General features: G+C 40.1%; 1 protein-coding gene across 11 annotated transcripts in view; it reads left to right on the forward strand.

The window, feature by feature from the left end:
• The first annotated feature begins 991 nt into the window (after positions 1 to 991).
• The window catches only part of SEC22C (SEC22 homolog C, vesicle trafficking protein), a 64,289-nt gene continuing 40,319 nt past the window's right edge, over positions 992 to 24,961 (forward strand). For 8 of the 11 annotated variants that reach the window (XR_012652676.1, XR_012652638.1, XR_012652675.1 and 5 more), the window contains exons 1-8: positions 992 to 1,086; positions 6,327 to 6,424; positions 6,989 to 7,198; positions 9,380 to 9,543; positions 11,431 to 11,613; positions 16,668 to 16,786; positions 17,385 to 17,450; positions 23,178 to 24,861. Coding sequence is in view for 3 of the 11 variants with exons in the window: in XM_075044309.1 (XP_074900410.1) it covers positions 7,017 to 7,198; positions 9,380 to 9,543; positions 11,431 to 11,613; positions 16,668 to 16,786; positions 17,385 to 17,450; positions 19,223 to 19,423 (915 nt within the window). In the remaining 8 variants the exon portion in view is untranslated. Of the gene's footprint in view, positions 1,087 to 1,569; positions 3,372 to 4,751; positions 4,819 to 6,326; positions 6,425 to 6,988; positions 7,199 to 9,379; positions 9,544 to 11,430; positions 11,614 to 16,667; positions 16,787 to 17,384; positions 17,451 to 19,222; positions 22,685 to 23,177; positions 24,862 to 24,961 lie in introns of those variants that run through there. The other 3 variants (XM_075044318.1, XM_075044328.1, XM_075044309.1) reach the window with 3 other exon arrangements.

Raw genomic sequence — 24,961 nt, forward strand, 5'->3', positions numbered from 1 at the left:
ACCTGCACCAGCATGATGAAATGTTTTGATGAGGAGTGGAAGCTGTTAGCAACAGCAGAACATCAATGGTTATCCACTGCACATGGTGGATAACCCTAACCCTAATTGCTTAAAAATAGCAACAACTTAATTACACTCGGATAATGTCACCATGTCAAGATTTGTGAATTCAGGGTTCCCATGTTCAGTAACATATTTATTTATTTGCACTTTTTACTCTGCTGTTTTTTCAGATGAATGTCCTGTGAGAAGACAGTTTGCGGTGTGTTACTGCCGCAACACCCGCAATGAGGCACAGGTATCCTTCCAGAGACAGAGCTTCCTGACTTTTTTCCTATGCCTGGCACCACCAGAAGGAAGGAAGAAGATAATCTACTTTGAACCCCAGTTCATCTTCAGCAGCAGCTCTTAATCAAAAAAAAGAATCCCATCTGTCACCTGGGACGCGCAACAGTACAGAGTTCCTCTTGAAGCACAAGGACTCAGCGAGAGAGCTTAAGTTTTATTTCAACCAACGGCTTCCAGAAGAGCCTGGTAAGAGTCCTTCACGCTCGACTTGGTGTCCAAAACCTCACCCCCCACCCCCGCCCCGTGGCTCCTGCGTGGGCTCCCCGCCGAGACGGCACCCACCACCCACACACCCTGACCTCCCTGCCCATCCACAACGCGCCTGGGGCTCATCTTCAGGCCGAGCCTACGGCCCCGACCCTGCGTGACAGCCGCCCGCGGTTCGCTCTGCGGCGGGCCGCGGTAGGCCTCAGGGCCGCGGCCCCGGCCCGGCGGGAGCCCCCAGGGAATCACCACAGCCCGCGGCCTGGCTCTAGCCACCACCGACGGACCAAGAACCAAGCCCGGCCCTCCGGGGCCTGACCGCCACCCCCGCGCCATTCCCCTCACCCGGGGTGAGGTGGGTGCGTGGAGCGGGATGGCGCCTCCTCTAACGGGCCGCGGACCGGCCTCCGCCGTCCCGGCGTGCCCCGCGCCGTTGACACTCTACCCGCCGTCTCGGTGGGCGGAAGGGGGCGGGGCGGGGCGGGGCGTGTTGTGGTGCTGCCGTCGCCGCCGCTGAGAGCGGCCTGGGGGAAGGTGAGCGGCGGAGGGGTCCCGGGGGTGGAAGGGGCTTTTCCTCTCCTCTTCCTCCTCTTCTTCCTCCTCAGTCCCCTTCTGGGTCTCCGGGGACGGGGGAGGGTGGCGGGGCGGGGTTGAGTCCTGCCGCTCCGGGGGGTGTGTGGTGTTTGAGGGAGCTTGGAGGGGGGAGGGATGGGCCCTGAGGCGGTAAGCTGGGGTAATGTGAGGGTGTGGGGTCCTCTGGCAGGGGAGTAAGGTTTAGGGTGGTTGAAGGAGGGTGTGGGGAAGGGGGTGAGGGGAGTTGGGGTCTTGGGGGATGTGGTGGGGGTGAGCAGGGGGTGATGTGTGTGTTGGGAGTCGGGATGTAGGATTTGGGGGTTCCTTGGGGTGCTTGAAGGGTGTGGGGGGAGGAGGACTTGGGACATTGAGGAGGGCTTGCGTTGGGCTGGGGATGTCTTGAGGTGAGCTGGGATAATGTGAGCGTTTGGGACCTGTGGGATGGAAGTAAGATTTGGGGGTGTCTGGGTGCTTGAGAGGTGTATGGGGAGGCTTGTCAGTAAGAAAGAGTGCCCTGATGAAGGCGGTGGCTTTCAAGGTGTCTGGGTTTATTGAAGAGTGTGGGAGAGAGGTGCTTTGGGGGGTTTGGGGACTCTTAATGTGGGGGAGGAGAGGGGTGAGTAGAGTTTGGGCGTGTGTAATGTGGTGAGTGGAACAGGATGGATATGGGATAGGTCCTTGGGTATGTGGGCTGGTGAAGGTATGGAGATGAGCTGGTGGGCTTTAGGAGGCTTCAGGGTACAGGTTGGCGGGAGTGGGTCCGTATTCAGGAGCAGATAAAGGTGGCTGATGTTTCTGAGAGATTAAGGTAGGGGAAGAGCTTCAGAGCCTTACAGAATTGTTATGGTGTGGTTTGGGCAAGCGTTAGGAGGACTGTTGATTGAGGTATTGCGGTTGATGGGGGAGCTGAATATTGGGGTTTGAGTTTTGTGTAACAGGTGTTGTGCCTGGTAATTCATAGGAGTATGTGTAGACAGCAGATTTGTGATGGTAAGGGTTTTCTACCTGCTTCCCTTTGGGGATAAGAATAAAGCATGTAGGGTTTATAGGAGCCTATAGGCTCTTGATATCCACAAATTCTCTTTTAAAAGTTGAGATAGCATCATGCTTTCAAATCGTTTTTATTCACTGCTAAACCTGGAGCGTGGCTCTTGTTCACTGTAGGTCTGTGACATCTGTAGTTTGGTCAGCACTGCTGTGAGCATTGAGGGAGAGCAGTTGGGAAGAAGCAGATGGATACTCTTACTGCAGTCTTAGAAGATGAGAAATGTAACAGCATTTCAGATATGCTTTTTTGTATATACGAGAAGAGGAAAAAATCCATCTCCTGATCCTGCAGAGAAGTAGTAACTCTCCCTCATGAACCATATCTCAGTTTCTTTTCTCTTCTTGTTGGTTGAGACTGAAACCAGCACTTGAGCTGCAGCTTTATTAAATGTTTTGTGTTTGATTGAGTCAACCTGCATCTCTTTCGTATTCTGGCATCCAACCTGTAGCTGTCTCTGACTCCTTCTGAAGCTTACCCACCTGAGGAAAGATGCATTAGGTGCCATAGTTAATGACCATGTATCAAGCTATCACGTGTCCAAAAAACTTCACAGGCTGCTTCGGGAGCCTCCTGGACCATGGTAACATTCCCTAAAGCTTTCTGCTCTTCCTTCAGTAGGAAGATCTGAACTTAACAGAATAGTTGGATGTTGTTGGATGTTGACACCGTCCCATGTGCCACCTCTAGAAAGAAGGGAAATGTGATGCTGAACAGGGAGAGATGACAAATGCTTGAGAGAGATCCTGGTAGCAAGACATTCCTTGTTAGTGTTATGCCATTCTGAGAAGGAAACTTTCTGCTTTTGATGGTTAGATAAAATAATTTCTTAAATTTCTTAAAGAACAGTATTTGTAAAATAATTCCGCTCATGGATTATGTACTGGTTTGCATCTGTTTTCATAGCCTTTTGAGCTTCTTCTTTCTGTTTTCTAAGTACAGACAATAAAGTAGGAGGTTGTCTAGCATTTGGAGGTGTGGCGCTTGTGAATTGGGACTAATCTTCTTATATGGAGGAGCTTGCATAACAGTGTAGTGAAGTGAAGAAGTCTGATTAAGGCTGCCTCAATAATCCCTGCCTAGTCACTAGAGAGAGTTGGCTGCTACTTAGGAAGCGAGGGATGGAGGAGCTGAGCTTCAGATAACTTCTTAGATGCCTACTGTGGGAATACCCTGAAGAGCCTTGTTTGTCATAAGACTGGTAAATATGTACTGTTTATGCAAGTCTTACACTAAACAGTTTTCTTCTGAAGTGTTAGATGTACAGGTGCTTCAAATAATGAAAAAAACCCCCTTTGTTTACTTAAGTCATAAATTATAACTTGTTCTTCTGAAACAATTACTTGAAATATTTCTCAAGGTTTTGCCTGCTTGTCAGGCCAGCTGTTTTACTGGCACTGTGATATTATTAATTCTGAACACAGCAAGATTTGATATCTGCTTAATCAAAAGACACAAGTACATTGTCAAAGTTCAGGACCCGAGTTCAAAGGCCTGCCACGTAAAGTCAGTTGCAGAAACTTTGGGCTGCTAATCATATGCAGATAGAAAGAGACTGGAGGAGGAAAGGGTAGGTCATTCTGAAATAGTAGGATCATGGATTCACTTGGTTATGTGCACACCTTGATCAGTCCAGTAAGTTGTGATAGTATGTGTTCACTTACAGTTGATGTGATAAAATTGGCTTGCAAGTAATTAAACTTTGAAGGGAATTGACATTTAGTAACTGTTACTTGCCATGGGCACAAAGTGCCTTCTAATGTGCAAGTAACAAGAGGCTTGTGAAAAAAAAAACAAAAAGAAAACCCAAAGCCTCACTGAGGTGCAGTGCCAGAGTAGGTGGGCTGGGGGAATGTGGAAAAGGAAAGGAGAGGTCTAGATAAGTCTGAGTGATAGGTGTTTGGTGATAAGAGTTACGTAGAAGACAGGTGAAACAGTTGCATGAATTTATTTTTATGCTTTGCTCTCTTCTGCAGAGTGATGTTGGCTCTTACCTCTTTTAGCTAAGCCTATGCTACATTTCAAATAAATAAACGCCTGAAATATGAAAAACTTGTATTTTTTTTTTTTTAAACTCCTCAGAAGTCTTTGCAGGTACTGTTCTCAAATCTCACACCTTTCTGCTTTGTTCAGGAGTAGGGTGTTACCTATACACCATGTAATTGGGAGCTCTATAAGAAGCAGAACCAATGAACACATTTCCAGTTGTTTTGCCCTGAGGTTGTGCTCACCTGCTCTCTGTTAAGATTTGAGTCACTGCATCATCCTTTCTCTCTGTTCCTTTTATACACATTTACCTATTTTCACAAAACCAAAAGGTACATAAGTTATCTATCCCACTTGCACTTACAGCTTGGTTTTATAAGCCTTATTTCCTTAGGCAGCAAACCTAAAAATTCACGGGCAGGTAGATTTAAAAAAAATAAATCAAGCCTTTTGGATTAATACAGCAGTGATAGTCTGATAGTACTTTACAGCAGGTGTATTCTCCAAGGAGGGAGCATTGGCTCATTTTTCCAGTGAAGTCTAGCATTTAATTTGGAAGTCTGCCTGATGGTGACTGATACCAGATCTTTCACAGGAGAAAAGAGAATCACTCTGATGGGCAGCTGATACTTGGTGAAAGCCTTATGCCCTGAAGCATGAAGGTTTGTATGTCTTGGAAGTTGTATACCTTTTTATGTGCAGCTGGTTAACTATAGGCGATGTTATCCCTAGTGATGAATTTATATATTTTTTTAAAATCTTAAACTCTTGCTGTTAGCGGCATAGTGAGTTGAATAATTTCATAGGCTGAGTACATTTTAGAAAATGTCTTTGGTTTCTAAGTTTAGCGCCTTTCCATTTTCCTGGTCACCTTCTGGCTGTTTCTGAAAGGTAAATGAGAGTGTTCAATGTATTGTGGCTGCGGTGTTTGTCAAGTGGGATATTTTGGACTTATACTTCATCAGCATTCCCAACCAATGACCATAAAACTGTGCTCTTCTGAGCAACTGTACTTAAAAGTTGACTGTGTTAAAGTTAATATTTCTGAGTTGGCAATTTTCTTTTTTGTTTTCATTTCACTTTTATGCTAAAGTTTAAGCAGCTTTCTGCACTGTTTCTTTCATGGCTGCTCGAACAACACATTGAAGATTGATGTGACGTTTCAAGTTGACGTGTAATAATCTTGATTATTGTTGAAAGCCTTTTTGATGCATGCTGAAAGGAAGTTAGTGAGCTTAGTTTGATTTTACTGGAGAAGAAGTTTGACTACTGGAGAAGAACTGTGAGAGGGATAGTGGAAAAAAATTAACATGTAATTGTTGTTTAATCTCCATTTTAAAAGTTCAAAATAACACTTTTCGAGTGATGTGTAATCTTCTATAGTTTTAATTTCCTTTTGAAAGGAAAAAAGTTATTTGCAATTATGCTTTCTGGCAATTCCTCTGACAATTGTTAGTTGCTTTAATGTGCTGGTAAACTGCAGCCACCTTTGACAAAGGGATAGCTCCTACAAGTTATGTGGAAATGATTCCTGTGGAGCCGAAACGAGACTCTCTTAGTGCCACTTGTGGTAAGAACTCAACCCTTATTAGACATTACAGCAGCTCTACAGGCAAGAGGGTTTATGAATGCCCGAATTAGAGAAGCCTTTGCTCTCTTACCTTCTTAGATAGGAGAAACACTTGGTGATGAGACACTTTTCAAAGAAACTTTGAGCATCGTAATGAATTGTTTGATACGGGGTTGTTTAAAGCAGTCATTCCCTTTATCAAAAGTTTGAGTTCACGCTGTGATTTTTTTTTTTTTCCTAATGTTTCGTTTAGGTAGTTTGCCTGAAGCAGAGTAAATACTTTTTTTTTTTTTTTTGACTCACTTGTGATAATCACTTAAAGTCTGCTGATATAGAGCTGCTCTTTCACAGGAAGCTAGGATGACTTAACAGTGATTGGGGCATCAGAAACGTTTTGCATATCATTTCATAGTGTCTTTGAATGCATCTCGGAATTGATATAAAAAGAGTTTTTTGTTTTCCTTTAGGCATAATACTTTCTAGGTTATGTGTACCCACTGCACTGGAGATCACTGCACAGGAGATTTTACCTTGTAAATATTTATATACATAAAGGTCATTAGTTAGTCTTCTAAAATGTTCATTATGGTTATCTTTCAGAGATTATGTGAGCTGCTGCATTAGTCTTCTAACATCTTGCACTGAGTACTCATGGTATGTCTGAAGGACAGATCTCCTGTGTATTCTGAATGTACCAGGTAAATCCCAACAATAACTTTTCATGGGATATTGTGACCTGTTGAAGAGTAAGAAGTTAAGAGAGGGCAACTTTTATTCTAGGTTTAGTCCTAGTTGGTTCTGTAAAAAGAGCCTGACAGGCTGTAGCCTAAAATTTATTTTTGTATTTGTGTGTTATACTAGAAAATCAGATAACTGCAACACTAATGCAACTATTTGCAACACAAGTGAAGATGCAGTGTGTCAGTGGGACTTAGCCAGTTTCCGCACATACCTTTAAAACTTTGCTCAGCATTTCTGATGCTTGAGGTAAAGCAGAAGGAGGGATAATAGTGATATTTTTCAGGTAGATAATTCCCCTGTCAAATCCCCTGCCTCACCTTTTTGTCTGAGAGGGAAAAAATGGATGCAGCCGTGACCTTTGAGAACAGTTTGATTGCCTTTCAATGGCAGTGGTGTTACGAGAGGTACTCTTCAGCAGCATTGGTGAATAAAGTCTTACCTTGACATAATTCTGGCTAGCATATTGGCTTGTAAGTAACTAATGCTATATCCATTAACCTAATTTAATATTTCATTTTCAGGTTGTCCTCATGAGTACTCCAGTGGAGAATGTCCATGATCTTCTTTGCCTGTGTGGTGCGGGTGAGGGATGGACTTCCCCTCTCAGCCTCCACAGATTTTCATTTCAACCAGGACTTTCTGGAGTGCAGAAAGAGATTAAAGGCATTGTCCTCAATTCTGGCTCAGTATCCAAGTCGAGGCACGGCAAAAGGACGTGACCTTAGCATACAGTAAGTCCCTTCTTTTGCTTGTTTGTTTTTTTACTTTAATTTTTGAAATGGTTGTCCTGGGGATTAGTTGAACTTTAAGGATTAGGTATGTTCTATGCACCTAACTGAACTCTGAAATCCCAGCATGCGTGTCTAGATTGTAACCTCGAAGCAGTATTTTGAAACCTTATTTCTCAGCACCACAGGCACACAGCTCCCACCCAGTTTAGTTTAGTAAGCATATGTTAAGAATTGCTTATTTTAGTTGTCACTTTTTGTAGCAAATGCTTTCTGCTTGATGGGCAGTACTTGTTACTATTAGCAATTGGAGTATCTTGGACTTCTACAAATACCTTCTAAGACGGCATCCTAGTGCCTAAGAATTACTTAGTTTAGTCTAAAGCCCAAATCCTTTTCTTCAGGGATAGTCAGGTCTTGCTGATGCCTTCTTTCCGGCCCCTACAGTTCTGATCTGGCTTGCACAGAACTGCCCTGACTCCCTCTATGTACTGCCCACTCCATTTTCTGAATACCAGCAGGGTTCAAGTCTCTGGAAGCTCTGGCTGATGGGTGTGTCTTGAGGAGGCTTGAAGCATACTGACAATAGCCAGTATGGAGAAATTGTAAATCTTTGCTTTTATTTATTGGAGAAGGATTTGCTTGTCTTTATTTTAAGAAATTAAGGTTTCATTTGGAGATGAGAATTTTCATTTACTATTCATTCTAGTTTAGTTCTAAAAATGAGTTTTAGTTTGTGATTGCATTTCTGGCTAGCAGAAGTAAGAAAACTTAGAGACCCTGAGCTAAAACTAAGTATCCCTTTTTGGGGGAGAGATTGGAGAAAGAAGATCCATGAACTTACACTGACTCAATTGGAAAAGCAGAGATTAGCATTTTAATTCCTTTTCCCTCAAAGTGCCCTTTAATGCTAACATGTTCTGCTGCTTTTAATCTTCTGTAGTCTCTACAGAAGTAGCTATGCATCTGACTCTGAAATGAGAAGAGTACAAACAGATATGTGGCAAAAAAGCTATAAATTATTGACAACTGGGAAAAGGTAGTTTTACGCAGGCATGATGTTGTTCCTCAGCTGTGAGCTGGGGACAAAAGTAATTTAGGGAATGTACCCAGTGTAACTAGGCTGTAACGGAGCTAATCAAAACCATAAATCCCAAGTACATAGTACAATGAATAAATGAAAATGTGATAAAATAGAAACCACAAGTATTTCTATATAAGAGGGATGAAATATATAAATAGTAGAAAAGAGAAAATACAGAGAGAGTAATTTTTCAGCTTCAAAACATTGGTTTTATACTGAAATATTGCTAACAAATGGCTAACCTGCAAGGGAAGATTTCCTTGGTCTTCTTTCAGAGATAATTACAAATCCGTAATTATGGTGGGGATTGTGGAAGTTTAGTGTCTATATTATGAGTGCTGACATCTGAACTTGGTGCCCTGACTCCCATTTTATTTAATGAAGCCTAGATGAGAGTGATCTCTCTCATCCTTAAGCACACACCTACATTTTGGTCAGATGAATGCCCTGTTAAGTTTCCTGGAAGTTTTTGTCCATCTGTAAGGAGAAACTTATGCATAAATATGACTTCAGTGTTAGAGGGACCCCTTTTGGAGTAGATTTTTTATTGTGCTGTTTCTGACACAAACTTGTCTTTATTACAGATGACTTAGCAGTAACAGTGTTTGAATATCTTGATTTGTGCAAGTTAACAAATATATCTTGCTGTTAATATGAAGTTGACATATTCAGGGGGAGCAAGGAATACATCTGCTTGCTTCCTGTTGAATGAGCTTGCTTGTTTTTACTTTTGTTTGTGGAAAACTACTGTGTTTTCTTTCAAAATCTTCTTGCTTGTGATGTTATCTGGCCATCTCTTTAGCATGATGTGAAACCAGCCTGGGAAAATAATATCAATTTTCACTGATGTAGCAATTGAATAAAATCTGTGTTGTGATCTTTAGTGTGCTAAGGCATACTGAATGAGGTAAGAATAAGCGTTAGATCTACAGGGGCTGCAGGACTATTACAGCAGTGCGAAAAATATATTTTTTGCAGTCTGCTCTTTCAGTGCAGCCTGTACATTTTGTTTTGACAGAAAGCACAGTTTACTTCTCAAGTTTAGCATGACTCTTTTACCTTTTAATGTTGATGTTACATTTTTTCTTTTTCTATTTCAGTTTCCTTTCTTCTGGGGATATTGCCTGCATGGCAATCTGTTCCAGCAATTACTCAACCATTATGGCGTTTTGCTTCTTGGAAGAGCTTCAGTGGGAATTTGCTGCTTCCTACGATACAACAAGCATCAGTTTAGCTTCCAGACCATATGCTTTTCTTGAATTTGGTTTGTAACTTTTGTTTTCTAATAGTAAGAATTCTTTGTCTGCTACTTTTATGATGTTAAACAATGTCTTCTGGCCAAAGCCTGATCATAAAAGTGTATCTGTGTGTGTGCCTTTGCATGTATGTGTAGGAGGAGATCTTGTAACTGCATTAAACTATTAGATTATTGGTTTTGCAGTTCCTGAGAGCCCCTGTAATAGATGAACAAAATGCTATGGTGATTAATAAACAAGCAGAAAAGAAAAAGAAATCCACGTCTCAAGCACTTTCTAACTTAATTAAAAAAAATATCTGACAAGTGGAGACAGATGGGTACAGGAAAAAAGGGAGACAGAATAGATTATTATGGGCAGCTTTACTTCTGGCATGACTTAGATTCACATAATACTTCATAATCATGCTTACTGTTTCTTTTTTAACCTGATATAAATGGTTTTCTTGCCAAGTAGCAGCTGCTCTACTGAACCTTGCACCTTTGAAAAACGCAATTCCTTTGCAATGAGAAGCTGTTTTCTGGGAAAGGATAAGATATGGCGGTGGGTTAGCACACTTCTATCCAGATTTTGGTAATAGTGTTAAGCCCATGCTTAAAAGATTGAGAAATCCACAAGGAAAGTGTATTATAGAGCCATCTTGTATTTTGGGTGGATTCCCTGCAGGGCACATTCCAGTCATGATGTAATTTTATGCTGAGATCCAAATGACTCCTTTTTTTTTTTTAACTTGAGTAGGAATTTGGGAATTTCTAGCCTCTTTTAATTGCATAAGGCTCTTTTTAAAGAAAAAATGCATTTTTTTAAAAAAAATTACTATTATACAGTATTTTGTTAATGAGTCTACCTAATGTTGATGTGTGGTGGTTTTTTTGTTTGTTTGTTTTTCTCCCTCCTGTGTTTGCACCTAAGATGTACTTGTTTCTTAAGATCTTAGCCTTTTCCCTGGTAGTTACAGGTAATTACAGCAGACTGACTTAAGGTAATATACAGGATTTTTCACTAAAGAATGCTTATGGCACTGTGTATTCTAGCACAACATAAAGTCCTCCTGTGTGGTCTCAAAACTCAGGCTTAACCTATTACACATTTATCATATCCAGTACTAGCTGGGTCAACCTATGCAAGTCTGCTAGTGTAACAGTATCTTAAGGACACTGATTTTACTCATAGGATATCTTAGCAAAATAAATGTTTCTGCATTTTATTTTCCTAAGCATTTGAAATAGCTTGAATTTGCCAATATCTTTGCACAATTAAATAGGAAGTAGCAGTATCCACAGTGAGGTACTTCATTCCGGAGGTGCGAGTAATTCATACTTGGACAAATTCTTTACTTAGTCTCAGAGCAACTCCTGTCAAACCAGCAGCCACATTTGTGGAAACGGATTTGCTTGCAAATGGTATTAAGTTTAAAGTGTGAGAGATGAAGTAGGGTGATCTGTACGTAGATCTGTGGCTTGGATGTTGGTGGAATCACTGTGGAATTGCCTCTGCCAGTCAGAATTGCTTCATGACTCAAATATATGCTGAATTATTTTATCTCCGTGCTGGAAAAAACCTGATCATTGACATTGTTAAAACACAGTGGTAGTTCATGGGTAGTTTAAGATATGTGTTACATCAACCCGGGAATATGAAAGCTTGTTTTCAGTCCACTGGTAGGCAGTATGTTGAGATTTAAAGTGTCCAGAAGAGAGTGGGTGCGATATAAAATACCTAGGAGAGGTATTTTTTGTTCCCTAACCAGTGGTGGAATTTTACACCTGAAAATAATAAGAAATGAAGGAAGAAAAGAAAAGCAATCAGAAAAGAATGCCATGATTTGATTAATAATTATCTAAGGCACTTAACTTTTGCAGAGCTGATTGAAGCATGTTTTTATATTGTTTCAGATAATGTTATTCAGAAAGTGAAATGCCATTTTAACTGTGCAAGTGGCTCTCAAATGAAGGCCAACTGGGAGAAGATTGAGGAGGAGCTGAAGTTCCGGCCCCCGGTTCAGCTGAAACTGGAGGATACAGAGCTGATGAATGGGATAACAAATGGTGGGCATGCAGGTGTTCATGTGGAGGTTGGTAAGTTACTACTACGCACAGGTGACAGTAGACTTCCTGAACCTGACTTTGCAAATGACAGAAAAACATGTAACAGCAGTGGTTCCTTTTGTACTGAGAAATATATATATCGTGTATGAAACCCAAGAAAAAAGTCTGCCTTTCTAGCATAGTAAACAACATACAGTCTTTAGATTATAGCAGGTATGCATCGGAGCCTTTAAGGACTTGTGGTAGTGTCTTTTTTCCCAGCCTTAGATCAGGTTCTCTGTATGGACAATTGGTTGTAACTGGACTTGGCATTTTCCATGTTAAATTCTCATGCTTTTAAAGTAGTTGTTTGTTAAATTTCTGATGACAAAAGAAGCTCAACTAATTCATTGCTTGTTGCAAACTCTAATAGAAGAAATGTAATTACAGTCTGAATGAGTTGCTTCAGCCTTGAGGAAAGAAAAGATGAGAAGAGTATGAGCTGGGGTAAATCTCTTATTCCCAGACTGTCTGTTTTGGGTTGTTCTCCCCTCTTTGCTTTCTCCTTTTACCTTATTCTTTAAAATGTAATGCATTTGACTAAAATTCTGAAAGAGGATATGTACATCTGTATAAGCAACACAAAAGGGACCTTCTTGTAACGAATACTGACGTTTTACCTGCTTTTGCAAGTACTAACCTCTACTTATTTATTGTAAAATGGGTATCTTCTTATTTTTGTTTCAGTTGCGTAGTCAAAGGCCTGCCTATTTTCTCTGCGAAATGAAATCATAAAATCATAGAATCATTTAGGTTGGAAAAGACCTTTAAGATCATCGAGTCCAACTGTAAATCTAACACTGCCAAGTCCACCACTAAACCATGTCCCTATTTTAATCCTGTTAGCATGGTGGTTTAAGTGCAGCTGGAGTGCCATGAACTTGTATTTCCTCTTTTTTTTGTTGTTCTTGGCTTACGAAGCACTAATAAAATTAAGTTCCAGTTGCTCAGTCTTATTGTTTCTGATGGATGAGCTGGAATCTAATTTGACATAGGTATTTTACGTTAAAATGTAGAGGGGCAGTGGCCAGGAGGAAGAAAAGATAGAATTGAAAACATTTTATTTGCCAGTCAGATTTGTGAGTGCTCCTCAGAAATGTGCTTGAAGGTTAAATATTTTCATGATGTGGCAGGGGTTAGAAATTCTTTGCACTAATGTGTACAGTTTCAGTGCCAGTAAATGTTTGCAAGCTAGTCTGCGTCCACAGATCAGAAATACATATTCAGTTCCCCCATATTCTTAATTGCTTTCTTTTACTTTCCATCTGGCTTTGTATTTCTTGCTGTTCTCTCTGGTCTAACCCAAATACTCTTACAGATTGTTCTGCCTTTATTTTAAGGATCATGTTTATGATCATCTGTTCCCTCAGCTGGAGTCAGCTTTCCTGGCTTATGTCCCTCTCCTCTCATCATTACCTACCAGCCCTACTTTGCTCCTCTAAGTTTAGCTGTGTGGATAGCGTTTGTTCCTGTATGAATGTTATTTATTTTATGGCTCTGCTATATAGGAGACTTTTTGAGCATACGTTGAAGTGTTATGGTTGCAGGAGAACAGAATTTAATTGCATCTATATTCTATAGTGAAGATAGATCAATCATTGGATTGATCAAAACGTCAGTCTCCCTATGTGGTTGTCACTGGTTCCTGTCTTCTTCTGAGCTGTGTGATCACATCCCCTGGCTCTTCTTTTTAGTGTGAAAGGAGTCCGAAAAGTCAGGGCAGTTTTATCCTTGTTAGTATATATGGGAACAAGAGCTTTTTTTTTTTTTTTTCTTGTCTTTTTCATTCTTTCTTCTGTTTGTTCCTTCCTTTGTTAACTAAACACAGCCCAATTCTTGCTATAAAGATGCTAGCATTGTATCCTTGATCAACATCTACACAACCTCAGCTGTTGTTGCAAAAGCCTCACCTTGTGTCTCAATATGGGCACAGCTGATAAAGCTCTGGAGGACAGTGGGGCGTGTATACAGAAGAAATATGAAGAGGGAGAGTTTTCACATCAGAATTGGCTCTATGAAGTAGAAGAACAACTTGTGCTGTTCATCTAGTAAGCGTGCTGTTAAATTATGCAGCATCATGCACCCCTTGATGACTGTTCTTCGTCTTTTGTAGGCTCATGAGGAGTCCTTCACGGAGTCCTTTTTAAGGTGTTTTTTGAAGACAGCTCTCATCTCTGTCTTTTGTGTGCTTGTATTTTATTTTAAAGTGTTTGAGTCTGATTTCGTTTTTCACTCCTGGTGCTGTCTTTATCTGGAGCTCTGAGTAATGTGACTCATTGTTAAACCGTTGTTGTGCTATGCCTTGAAGAGACAGAATGGAGCGTGATACAGGCATTCATGTCAGTCTCTGGTTAAATAGCCAGAGGCCTCTGCTCAGAAAATCTTTTATAGGCAGAAGTTTCAATTTCTTCATTGTGTGAGGGTGTTTTCACAGAATTGTTCTGTACGTGTTCAAACCTGCAGATGCATTTTTCCTGGGTGCTAGATAATCCACAATCCCCAGAATATCTTCTGTATGGTTCTTGTACTCTGAAGTGCACAACTTTTTTACTTGGAAATCAAATCAGTTTGAAACCCAATTAGCATTTAATTGTGCTTGTGCAAAATTGTGCCATCTTGGACTAAGAGTGCTTGTTCTCTCTTGTTCCTATATTTTATGTAACAAGCAATTCTAGTATGAAATTTTGTTTATAAAAATATGATTGAATTCACACAAGGAAGTGTAATAATTTTTCCCTAGCACTACCCATCTCACTTGTTCTGTGCAATTTCAGTTTGTGAATTAAACCTCAGAATGATACAGCAGAAATAAAGCTCCACAGCAAACAATTTAAAGATCGGTTTCACAGAATCTGAACCCCAAGTAACTGGATATTGTAATCTCCCCTGCATCTGTGATAGCAATTCTTTTTATCCTACTGGACAAAAAAATATGTAACTTTTACATAATATTCCATGCTGCAGAAGCAACATATTGAAACTTGCATTGTTCTTCCCTGGGGACTGGAAACTCTTGACATATGTAGTTTGCAAGATCCTGTACATTGAATGACACTTGTGCTTGATAATTTTTCTTTGTTTGAGAGACACAGTGTGCCTCTGAAGTAAACCTTAGAAACTGAGAAAGAAGAAACAGTAGTCTTTATTAGGAAATTTCCATGAGAGAGACACAAAGCTGCAATATTATATAATTTATCAAAAATAATAGGAAACTGAATACTCAGGTCAGTGAATGAAAAAACGTGCTGGTACAGCTTCTATTCAGTGCAGTGTTTGGACTTTATATTTCCTTGTATAGCAAAAAAGCAAAATTGCCTTTGAATGATAGGGTTACTTGCACCATTTATTTACATGAACATGTGTATGACAATAATATACACTAATGCCACATAATGTGACATATATCAAATGGAATTAATACAGTTCCTTTTGCAGCAGCTTTGGAGATGAAATTATGGAGGTACGAGTGCATGCCAAAAACTAATTACACAGACACTTATAAAAGATACTTTATATCCCTATATTAATTTGGCAGCAGACTTTTTTACATCCATCTATCAAAATCTCTCTTGAAGGAGAAGACGCAAGTGTTTTCCTATCTTAAACCATGCAGTACTGCAATATTTTAAGCTGTTATGGTGTTTCATCTGTCACCGAAACGAAGCCAGAGACAATGTCTGCTGTGTTGCATAGTTTATCTACAGCAGTCAGGAGCTGGCTACATCTGGACAGGAGGCACAAGATCTTGAGAGCTGGGGAGACTTCTTGAGGGCTCATTCATTCTCTCCTATATCTTATGGATGTTGGTGCAGGAGAGGATCTGGATTTGGTATCTCAGCTGCAAATTACCCTTCTTATTGTTACGCTGACACTGTTCTACTTGTGGTGATCCGAGGGCAGGGATGAAATGTGGGTGAGTATCTAGGTGTGGTATCTATTGTTGGGCTAGCTAGTATAGCTAGGGGAAAAAATAGGTGAGCTTTTGGACAACTGAAACCCTGTATTAGAAGCGGCAGATTCCAAAGTTAAATACACATTTGTAATAATTGCTTTGACCTTAATTAGGTATGTATCATTTAAACCATCCTGAAGAAATGGTATTTGGGGGTGTGGGTGTTAAGTAGTAGTAGTGGAGAAGGTGAGAAAGGAAGGAGACAGATAATTCGCTACGTGTGAAACATGGGCAGGTTGGGAGAAAGGGAATTGTAAAGCACTGTAAAATGTGGCTCAAAGGCCAAAAACTCTAGCATCTAGTTGAATTCCTAGACCCCAGTTTTGATCATGGTTTTTTTGTCAGTCTGAGAGGCCCAGAGGTAAGAGCAGCAGTTCTGTTACAGACGTTTCCCCGCTGTGACTGGGTAGTATCTTCCTGACAACTCCTTCAACAACTATTCTAGCAGCAGAGCATCAAAGGCCTTGGCTCCTACAGTTGTATTCTGGCAACTGCTTCATTAGGGCACCAAATGCCATATGGAAACTGCAGGTGAAACTAAATTGCTGTATACCAGACAACCCTCAAACTGTCAGTGGGAAGAAATACATAATTACCAATTGAGGAAGAGATGAATTACTGTCTTGCTTTTGTGGGTGTCAGGAATCTAAGCTCTTTCTCAGGCCTTTGGGTGCTTAAAGTCTAGCTTTTCTACTGACCTGTGAAGAGTGTTAAGTATGCTAATCTGCTTTAATAAACAGTTGAAGAGTATCTACGTGCACCATAAAAGACGACATTAATGCCAAATAGCTAAAAGACAAATTCTATTGCTTAATCTGTTTAAAAAAATACTCTAGAGCTCTTGCTGATTTCTGGATGTCTGAAGAACTGAACAGTGTAATGCAACAACAAAAAAAAAAAAGCTTTTTCTCTTCATAATTGGTCTTCTCTGGAGCAAACATGAAAGGTTTTGAAAATGTTTAAAACCCGCATAAGCTAATTTGAGTCATTTTATGTTAGAAGATTCAAAGTAGTAGTGCAAACTTTCACTAATGTAAGTTTTTTTTTTTTTTTTTTTTTTTTGTTGTTGTTGTTTTGTTTTTGTTTTTTTAAGTCCCTACTTACAGAATGCAGCGTGTGACTCCCCTGGGGATTCTGTCCCTTGTTCTGAACATCATGTGTGGAGCTTTGAATCTCATTCGAGGAGTTCATCTAGCAGAGTATTCATTTCAGGTAAGCCTGATTGAATTGAAACCTATAAATGAGTCAAAGGGAGAGAGTTATTTGGGTAACTAGATTAAGGGTGGCTGTTCTGCTTCTTAGTAGAGCATACATCTTTCCACAGGAAGTGTTTGTTCATCCAGGGAATGTACCATTGATTGCTCACCCGCTAGACTTCATGTGTTTTGTTGTATATTGCAGCAGATTGCATTTTATTCTTTTCTAGGGAGATTAAGATTTGGAGAAATATTTTAGTCTTGCCAGGCTGACTGAATTTTCTTTTTTTTCCCATTCTTGTATTTTGTTCTAGGTGCTTTTGTGTACATTTTTTTTAAACAAATGTGAAACTGTAAACAACTTTTCAAAAGGAAAAAAAAAGTGTCCTGATTATGTGGTGGCACCATTTTATTTAGCAGGAATTGTCACATAAGCCTCAATTCTTGGTATCTTGTTCAATTATATTGATCTTGCTGCTTAACACTGTTACAGTCAATCAACATAAACTAGGATGAGAGGTACTTGATGAAATATAGTGTTCTAAAATATCAAGCAGTACTTGCTAAAAACTGCATCTGACGTAGTTCTTTGTCACTTCTTTTAATCCAAACAGGAGGACCATGAAGGAATTGGAAATGTGATAGCTTTTTTTCTACCTTTTCTAGCCTGTGTTTTTCAGGTATGTTAAGTGTAAATAAAATGCTTTCTGATTATTTTTATATTACAATATAGAAGACAAAATAATTTTCAGCTAAGAGGAGGAACGGTTTGGTTTTTAGTATCCTATCTAGGTGATTTCACTGAGGTATTCCAGTGAAGGGGCGCAAATACAGTTAAAGGCATAATTTAACCCTTGGCAAATTGCAATTGCAAGCTTTTTCAGTGCTGTCATGTTTTGACATGCCAGATGGGGCTGAGTGTGATAAATAAGTGCTAGCCCAAAGATGGTTTGTTTCCCAAAGGGATAGACACAGTGTCTTTCTGACCGGGGCAGACTTAGTGATGGGCTTTTGTAGCATAACCACCTTGAAAGACTAAGCAAGTATAGGATAGCCACATTATTGAAAATGTTCTAATTTACACTAAAAATTACATTTAATTCTTGAGACAAATGTGGTTCCTGACTTCCTTAGATTTTTTTTTTTTTTTTTTCCTAATGGATTATTTTCTCTGACCTCCTTATGCAGAAGAGTTTGAATGAGGAAAATATTGTATGCTCTAAACGGGTTCTTCTTGAAAGGTTCCTAAAATGCCTAAAACAGTGGTCCACAACCTTTGACTTGAGGGCAAGATGTTGTTTGCAGAATCTTCAATTTTTAGCCTACCATCGCAGGAAGCTGCTGTAGTTGGGTTACTAGTTGACAGAAGGAATAAAATAATGCCTGCAGTGTATTCAGTGCTTAGTACTGTTGCATTTGGGTAATGGTTTGGGCACCACTGTCTGAAGACTTCTATTTATCTATGGTATTTAAAACTTGAAGAGAGGCTATTTATTGTATCATAATAGATACAATTTAGTGTGTTTCAGCCTTCTTACACCTCTGTCTGTTCACAGCAGAGCTTTAAGATAGAGATACTAATTTGGATCTAAATACTTGATGCAAGTCATTCTTCACAAAGAAAGGCCCTGTCCTGCTTTTTTCCAGTTACTACCTGAAGCTAGAGAAGCTAAATAAAGAAGAGTTTTCTCTTATCCTTTTGACCTATAGCAGTCGTCTTCACAAAATGCTTGTGCATAAATTGAGCTCAAATGTGAAGTGCTTTCTACATGCTGATCTCTACTTGTGTCATCAGCACAGTTGGAAACTGTGACCTTAAGTGAGAAAGCATGATCTGTTACTGCCTGAGTTAAAAAAGTAACTCTTCTGCCAGCACTTTGTGAGTTTTTAGTTTTTTCCTGTACGGGTTGTTGCTCTTCACACATGCTTAGCAAATGGGGTTCCACCTGTTCTTGAATTTAAAAAGAAAAAGAGCCCAAAACCCCAGCTAAACCTCTTAACAGAAATGATGGTCTTTCTACCAAGTCAAGTCTAGAGAATGAAGTCCTTTACTTATCGCAAGAACAAATATGGCAGAAGCAGATTTGGGTTTACTGTTTTCCAGCTTCTGAGCCTTTGTCTTGCAAAAGTCATAGGTGGTTTTTTGAAAGCTGGCTCAGCTTTTGGGCTCCTTTTAATCCAGGCTGAGACAGGCAGGAGGGATGCCAGTTGTGCTGACAGACTTCTTTTGATATCTGTTCTTACCCAGTAGGGTCTGGGTTGAGGCCACCACTCCGGCTATTCTTGGAGGACCTTTCAACATAGGAGTTGAAGAGAAGCTTTGAGCTTCGTAGTGGTCACTGCAGTGGCAGGCACATCCAAGCAGCATAGATGTGCCAGCAATTCCCAGTTATGGCTCTTGTCTATATGTCCATATTTTAATGCTAACACTGTCTCTCTGGTCCTTTTGTAGTGTTATTTGTACCTCTTCTACAGCTCAACAAGGAAGGTGAAGACATTTGTACTCTTTTTCTCTGTTTGTTTATGCAACATTTACTTGTACGGATTACGGAACCTCTGGCAAATAGCCTTTCACATAGGAGTGGCATCTCTTTCTTCTTATCAGATACTGACAAGGCAACTTATGGAGAAACAGCCTGACTGTGGAGTATGAAAAAGACTTTGGGTTTGCTACTCTATTTTTACAACTTTTTTTGTATTGAACTGGCCAAAAATAGCTTGGAGTATTTTTAAAGATTTGTGACAAGGTTATTGCAAGGAGGATATTTCAAAGCAGCTTGAAATAAAGTAGGATACAGTAATCGTGTCAAACATACAGTGAGGAATGGACCTGTATTTAACATGGCATGTGGTAATTGTGCATGGTAGATCTTGTCAGGTGTGATCAACAGACGGAGGTTCTCCTTACCATAAACAGGCTTTTACTCCTTGACTAATACCATCTAGACAGCATTTTGCCATTTGTCTTACTGGCTTTGTAACAGTTTGGCAGATCAATGTCTCGCCCTGCCAATGCTTCCGAAAATATTAAAATTGTATAGTAAAATGAAGATAAAATGGTGGATAGCATTATTGTCTATAGAATTTGTGAAGCGTTAAGATTCTTGGTAAATGTAAGTAAAGGAGTCATTTGCCGTCATTAGATGAGTTCAATATCAGTGGGAAAAATTGTTAGGATGAGCTTCAGGGTAATTTTTCTAGGTTTTGAAGGAAAGGAATAGGCTGTGGCTCTCTTAAAAACCATAAAGGCTATAAATATCTCCTGGCTAAACAGTGCATCATAGTTAAGTATGTGCTCATTGGCTAATTGCAAATGCGCTTGGGGCAGCATAAAATAAACCAAGTGAATGTAAGTGTTCTTTCAGCTCAAGTAGCCTTTATTTCCTTGGCTGAGGTCACTCTTAGTGTAAGGGTAATTCCATGTTTGCTTGGTCTGTATGGATAATAAATCTTCCAAGCCTACTTATGATAGGCCACTGACTCCTTCACCTTTTAAAAAAATGCATAGCTGGTGAGTAGGAAGCCATTTCCAGTAATGGAAAGCAAGAGCAGGTTCTCTTTATTATATAAAACACCTTTAGTTAATGGTGTTGAGTTCTTACACTAAGATGAATTTATGAGTGTGCACTTTTGAATATAGTACTTAAGAGCTGAAATTCATAACCTCTGCTGCACTAGGTATTCTTGTATGTGATGTACTGAAGTGCATATGGGCATTTTAGAACATAGATGACTAATTTAAGCTGTCTGTTAAAAAAAATGCATAGCATTTTGATGCAGCTGTCCTTGAAGGGTTATAGAGACTCAAACTGAGAAGATGTAGAGAACTGTAGGTGTGTTATTGTGGAAGTGTGGTCCTAGATTTTCTTCATTTTTTTCTTGGGAAACTGTTTTCTGGTCGCCCCATTTCTTCCACCAAACGTCTCTCACCAAAGATTTATTTTCCTCTCACATGGTCTCTACTTCTAGTGGTTGCAAAGAGATTAGTGTGATGCAGAGTTGCCTTCCTGAGTTTGCAGAAATGCTTAACAAAATTACTTCCTTGCATCTCAGTGAATTTTCCTGAAATCTTGTGGTACAAACACTTACGTGTATCGGCGGACTACTAGACCAGAAACCTGTGTACCTTGGAAGCACTTTTTTGCAGCTGACTGCGACAATGGCATCGATAGGCAGCCCTTCACAACCTGAACAGTTTCTAGGACATCAAGAGACTTGGTGCCAGAGTAGTAAAATGTAGGTATTTCTCTTCCATCCCATGTTAGCCCACTTACTGTAATAATAACATAATTAATTCCTTTAAACTGTGTGGAATACTCTAGTAGGAGTGATGGAGGAATATTCTAGCCAGCCAGTTAAGAAAACAGCTAGAGCTGTGTGTCATAAGGGAATACTATTCTGTTACAAGGGAGTGTATTAAAGTTGTTTGTCTGTCATTACCCCAGTTTTCTGCCAGAGTGTAAGTGGAGAAATGAAGCCAGAATTCAACGATTGTCTTTAAGACACCCAGATGACCCCACAGATGTGGGTGTTTTACTACTGACAAGCTTTAAGTTTCCATGCTGTTCAGTCCCAGTTTTACTTGGTGATGTGACCCAACTCCCAGCTCCTACCCTTTTAGCCTCCATCAGGTTAAAGAGTCGAAAAGAGCTTTACTGGTTCTCCATAGGCTTGGATAAAGCTAGCCTGCTATAGCATAAGGGACGTAGAGCATTTATAACTGGGGCATGGGGCCAGTGAACCGTTACCTGCTTTTTATTCCTCATCCTTGTATTGAGCTGATTGGAAGAAACTGTAATGTTCCTGATGGTTCCTGAGCATCTGATTGTTTGCTTTATCATAAAACAAATACATCCCCATGCCAGCTGATGTTAGCAACAGCTCTGCAATAAGAGTGGTAGAACAAGGTGTTTAGATAGCTTGTGTAATTAACATAATTACAGTGGATGAAGATTAAATTTAGCTTTTGTTTAATATTTTCTCTTTTCCTGAAAATGTTTCAGTAAAATCAAACAGAACCACTTGGTTCAGTTCCGCCTTCATGTAATTTTGTTTTTGCTTGATGGATTAGATGGAGGATGCGACTAGATCTTTCCTACTAAATGAACGAAGCTCTGGTTTGCTGGTAGTCTTAATCCCTTTGCAGCCTTTTTTTTTTTTCCTGTAATATTTGTAAACCATATTAAGGAATCCGCATGGATTAATGTAGTGCGTTAGTATCTGCGCACTTTATAGGTTTGGACTGTGATTCTGGGATGAGGCAGAGCATGCATAGTTTGACCTATTTTTATTTTTTATCTTTAATGTTAGTATTTAGAATGGCTTCTATATCTGTATGGTATTTATACAGATAAACATTTTCTTCTGGAGAAGCAGCAAGAGGAGTAGAATAGTTTACATTGATCTCAGTGCTTTAAGATTTAATAACAGAGAATGACTTGCAGTTTGAGTACATGAAATCTGACTCATAATGTGGGACTATGCCTGTATTGAATCAAATCCCCAGACAGGAATCCATTCCTCTTTGTTTGACTTTAAACTGTTTAATGTAGTTTGAATTGCATCTCCTTAATTCTGTCAGTTTTCAAGATAAGTCTTTTGGAAACTCTTCTCCTCACCCAGCATCTCAGCGTAAGAAAATTGGCAAAGAATAAACTTCATTAATTTAAAGATTTGCAGTGCTTAGTCACTTTATGAAGCTGATAATTTTCTCTGGGTTTGGTTTGGGGTTTGTTTTTGGTTTTGTTTTTTTTCTTTCTCCCAAAGACCTGTTAAGTTTGTAGAAGGTGGGCTGGTACCTTTTTAGACATTTTTGCACTGTATTAATAATGGAACCTGTGTAAATGTGTATAAAATCGTTTTGCATGTTTATGTATATATGTACATATATCTAATAAATGGCTTTTTTTTGTAATGGTTGTCTTCATTTATAGTTTTGAAATAGCTGAGCATATTAGAAACAAGGTAGAGTAGCCATTTCACTTTCATATGAATCTTTAGTGTTTCATGTGGCAGTGTTCAAAATATTTTAAAAATAAACTCAGTTGTTCTCTGTAACAAATAGCTTCAAAATCAGAGTGATTTCAAATGCTGTTGTAGAGCATGCTGGATTGTATGTGGTCTCTTATAGAAGGAAATACCTGTATGAACTCAGGGTGGCTTTCTCTGAGATGGTGTGCTCTCTGATACCTAATCTACCTGGGTGCACACTGGCTTTTTCTGTTCAGGGGGAATTAGGTACGATTTTTATTCAGTCATCTACAAACTGAAGAGTGACTGATTCATCAGTTGAACTATATTTATGTATTTATAAATATGTAGATAGAAACTTGCTTATCAAAGCAACAGATTGCAGTAGGCTGTGATACAATCTTTGTAGCTTTAACAGTCTTGCTCTTTACTTTCAGAGACCATGTTACATGGCTTTTCCTGAAAAACTTGCATTTTGGACTGGTGAAGTATGTGAAGTAAGATGTACCATGGTCCCATAGGTCCTTTTCCAGTTGCTTGGCAATGAGGAGTGGAGATTTTGCAGATTGCTGTCAGATTTTCAGCCTAGTCACTTAATGGAACAAGGCCTATTAGTCCTACCAGTCAGTCCCTGCTAAGAGCTTATGGACCTTTTTGGGCTCACTTCAGCCACCTTTGATAAAGGCTCTGAAGACACTGATTCATCAGGCTTTGTAGAAATGAATGACTTTACACGACAGAAAATTCAGCATTCCCCCCATCTGAATGTGGTGGGTTCAGGTATCGACGAATGTGCTTTGGGAGAGTGATGCTTTCAATGGCAGGACTCATAGAGGACCCTGCCTAATCAGGAACCAAAGAATCAGGTAAAAAAAAGCCGGAAGAAATCAGGGTTGTGGAACTGCTGGGTTTTTCCCATTTTTCTGCTCCCTGGTCCTTCACAGGAACAATACCTAGATGTCCGTAGCAGAAGCAAAACATGATGGGTAAAGGGCTGCGTTCTTCCACTGGTTTCCACTGTGTAAAAAGTGAATTTTTTTTCTAATCTCTAAGGCAGCTTCTTTATCAAGAAGGCAGTTGTGGGTAAAGTGGATCTGGGAGAACTGTGAATTCTTTAGTCTTACTCTTCTGCTTTACAAATATATCCCACTCTGTGCCTGGACTTGGCCTCTTAGCCTTGGAGCTCGTTCAGATGCTGGCTTGCGGCACAGAAATACCAGCAGTAGGTTTGAGATCGTTACAGTCCTGCAGCACTCGTTGCTGTTCTGAAAAGAGAAAGAGAGAAGCCTGCATGTGCTCCTGTAATGAGGAAAGAGGCAGAACAGCGGGTTGTGCAGACAGTAGGTGGTAATAAGCAAAAGCTGATGGCGGGGGAGAGAGGAGAGTGCCTTGTTGTTCTGAACTGCTCTGCCCTTTGAAATCTAGATGTTATTTTTGTTCTGTAAATAAATGATTGCTCAAAGCGTGTTTTTTCTCAAGATGCCAATAGAGAAGAACAGCAGCCTTTCCCTTTTTTTCTAAGGTGAGGGGAGAAAAGCAATTATAACTCCCTTCTTCTTTTGAAGATGCTGATAAAAGGAGGTGGGAGGATCAGAGGGTCCCTGTGCCAAAAGAGGAACAACTCCTAAGGTGATAGAAATACATGTTTTTATTTTAAACAAAGTAACTCAACTTCTGCTGCCTGCTGACTTACAAATGTGACCCAATTGCATGTAAAAACTGTTTGCGGTGGGGGGGGGGAGGAAACAGTGGCCACAAGAAAGAGAGCAGCTCTGTCTTCAGAGGCGTTACCTCCTCGTGGTGCTGGCTGGCTCAGCGCTCGTGTCCGAGGCCGCTCTCGGAGCAAGCTCAAAACCAGGGGCAGGCGGGAGGTGGGGACACTTGAACAGCCTCTCTCCGGTGGTATTTGCTTTTAAAAGCCATCGACTGTGTGTCTTAACCTCAGCGGTGAGGTGCCTCTGCCGAGGATGCAGGCTGAAGGGGTTGGAGGCTTTATTCCACGCCTGTCGGCTTTTACAGGTACCTCCTAGTTGTCTGCAAATAAATCTCTGCTAAAGGTATATGACCTTTTGGAGAATGTTTTGGAAAGAAGCAATATCACGTCAGCAGGAAATGAAGAAGGTGTGATTGAGCTCCCCGGGGCGGGGACACACACACGTGTGTGTGTAAATTAATCCTCTTTCCCTCAGTCTTTCTTTTGCAAAAGGCTTAACAAAGTGGT

This window comes from Buteo buteo, chromosome 2 (genome assembly GCF_964188355.1).
Source record: "Buteo buteo chromosome 2, bButBut1.hap1.1, whole genome shotgun sequence".
Lineage (NCBI taxonomy): Eukaryota > Metazoa > Chordata > Aves > Accipitriformes > Accipitridae > Buteo > Buteo buteo.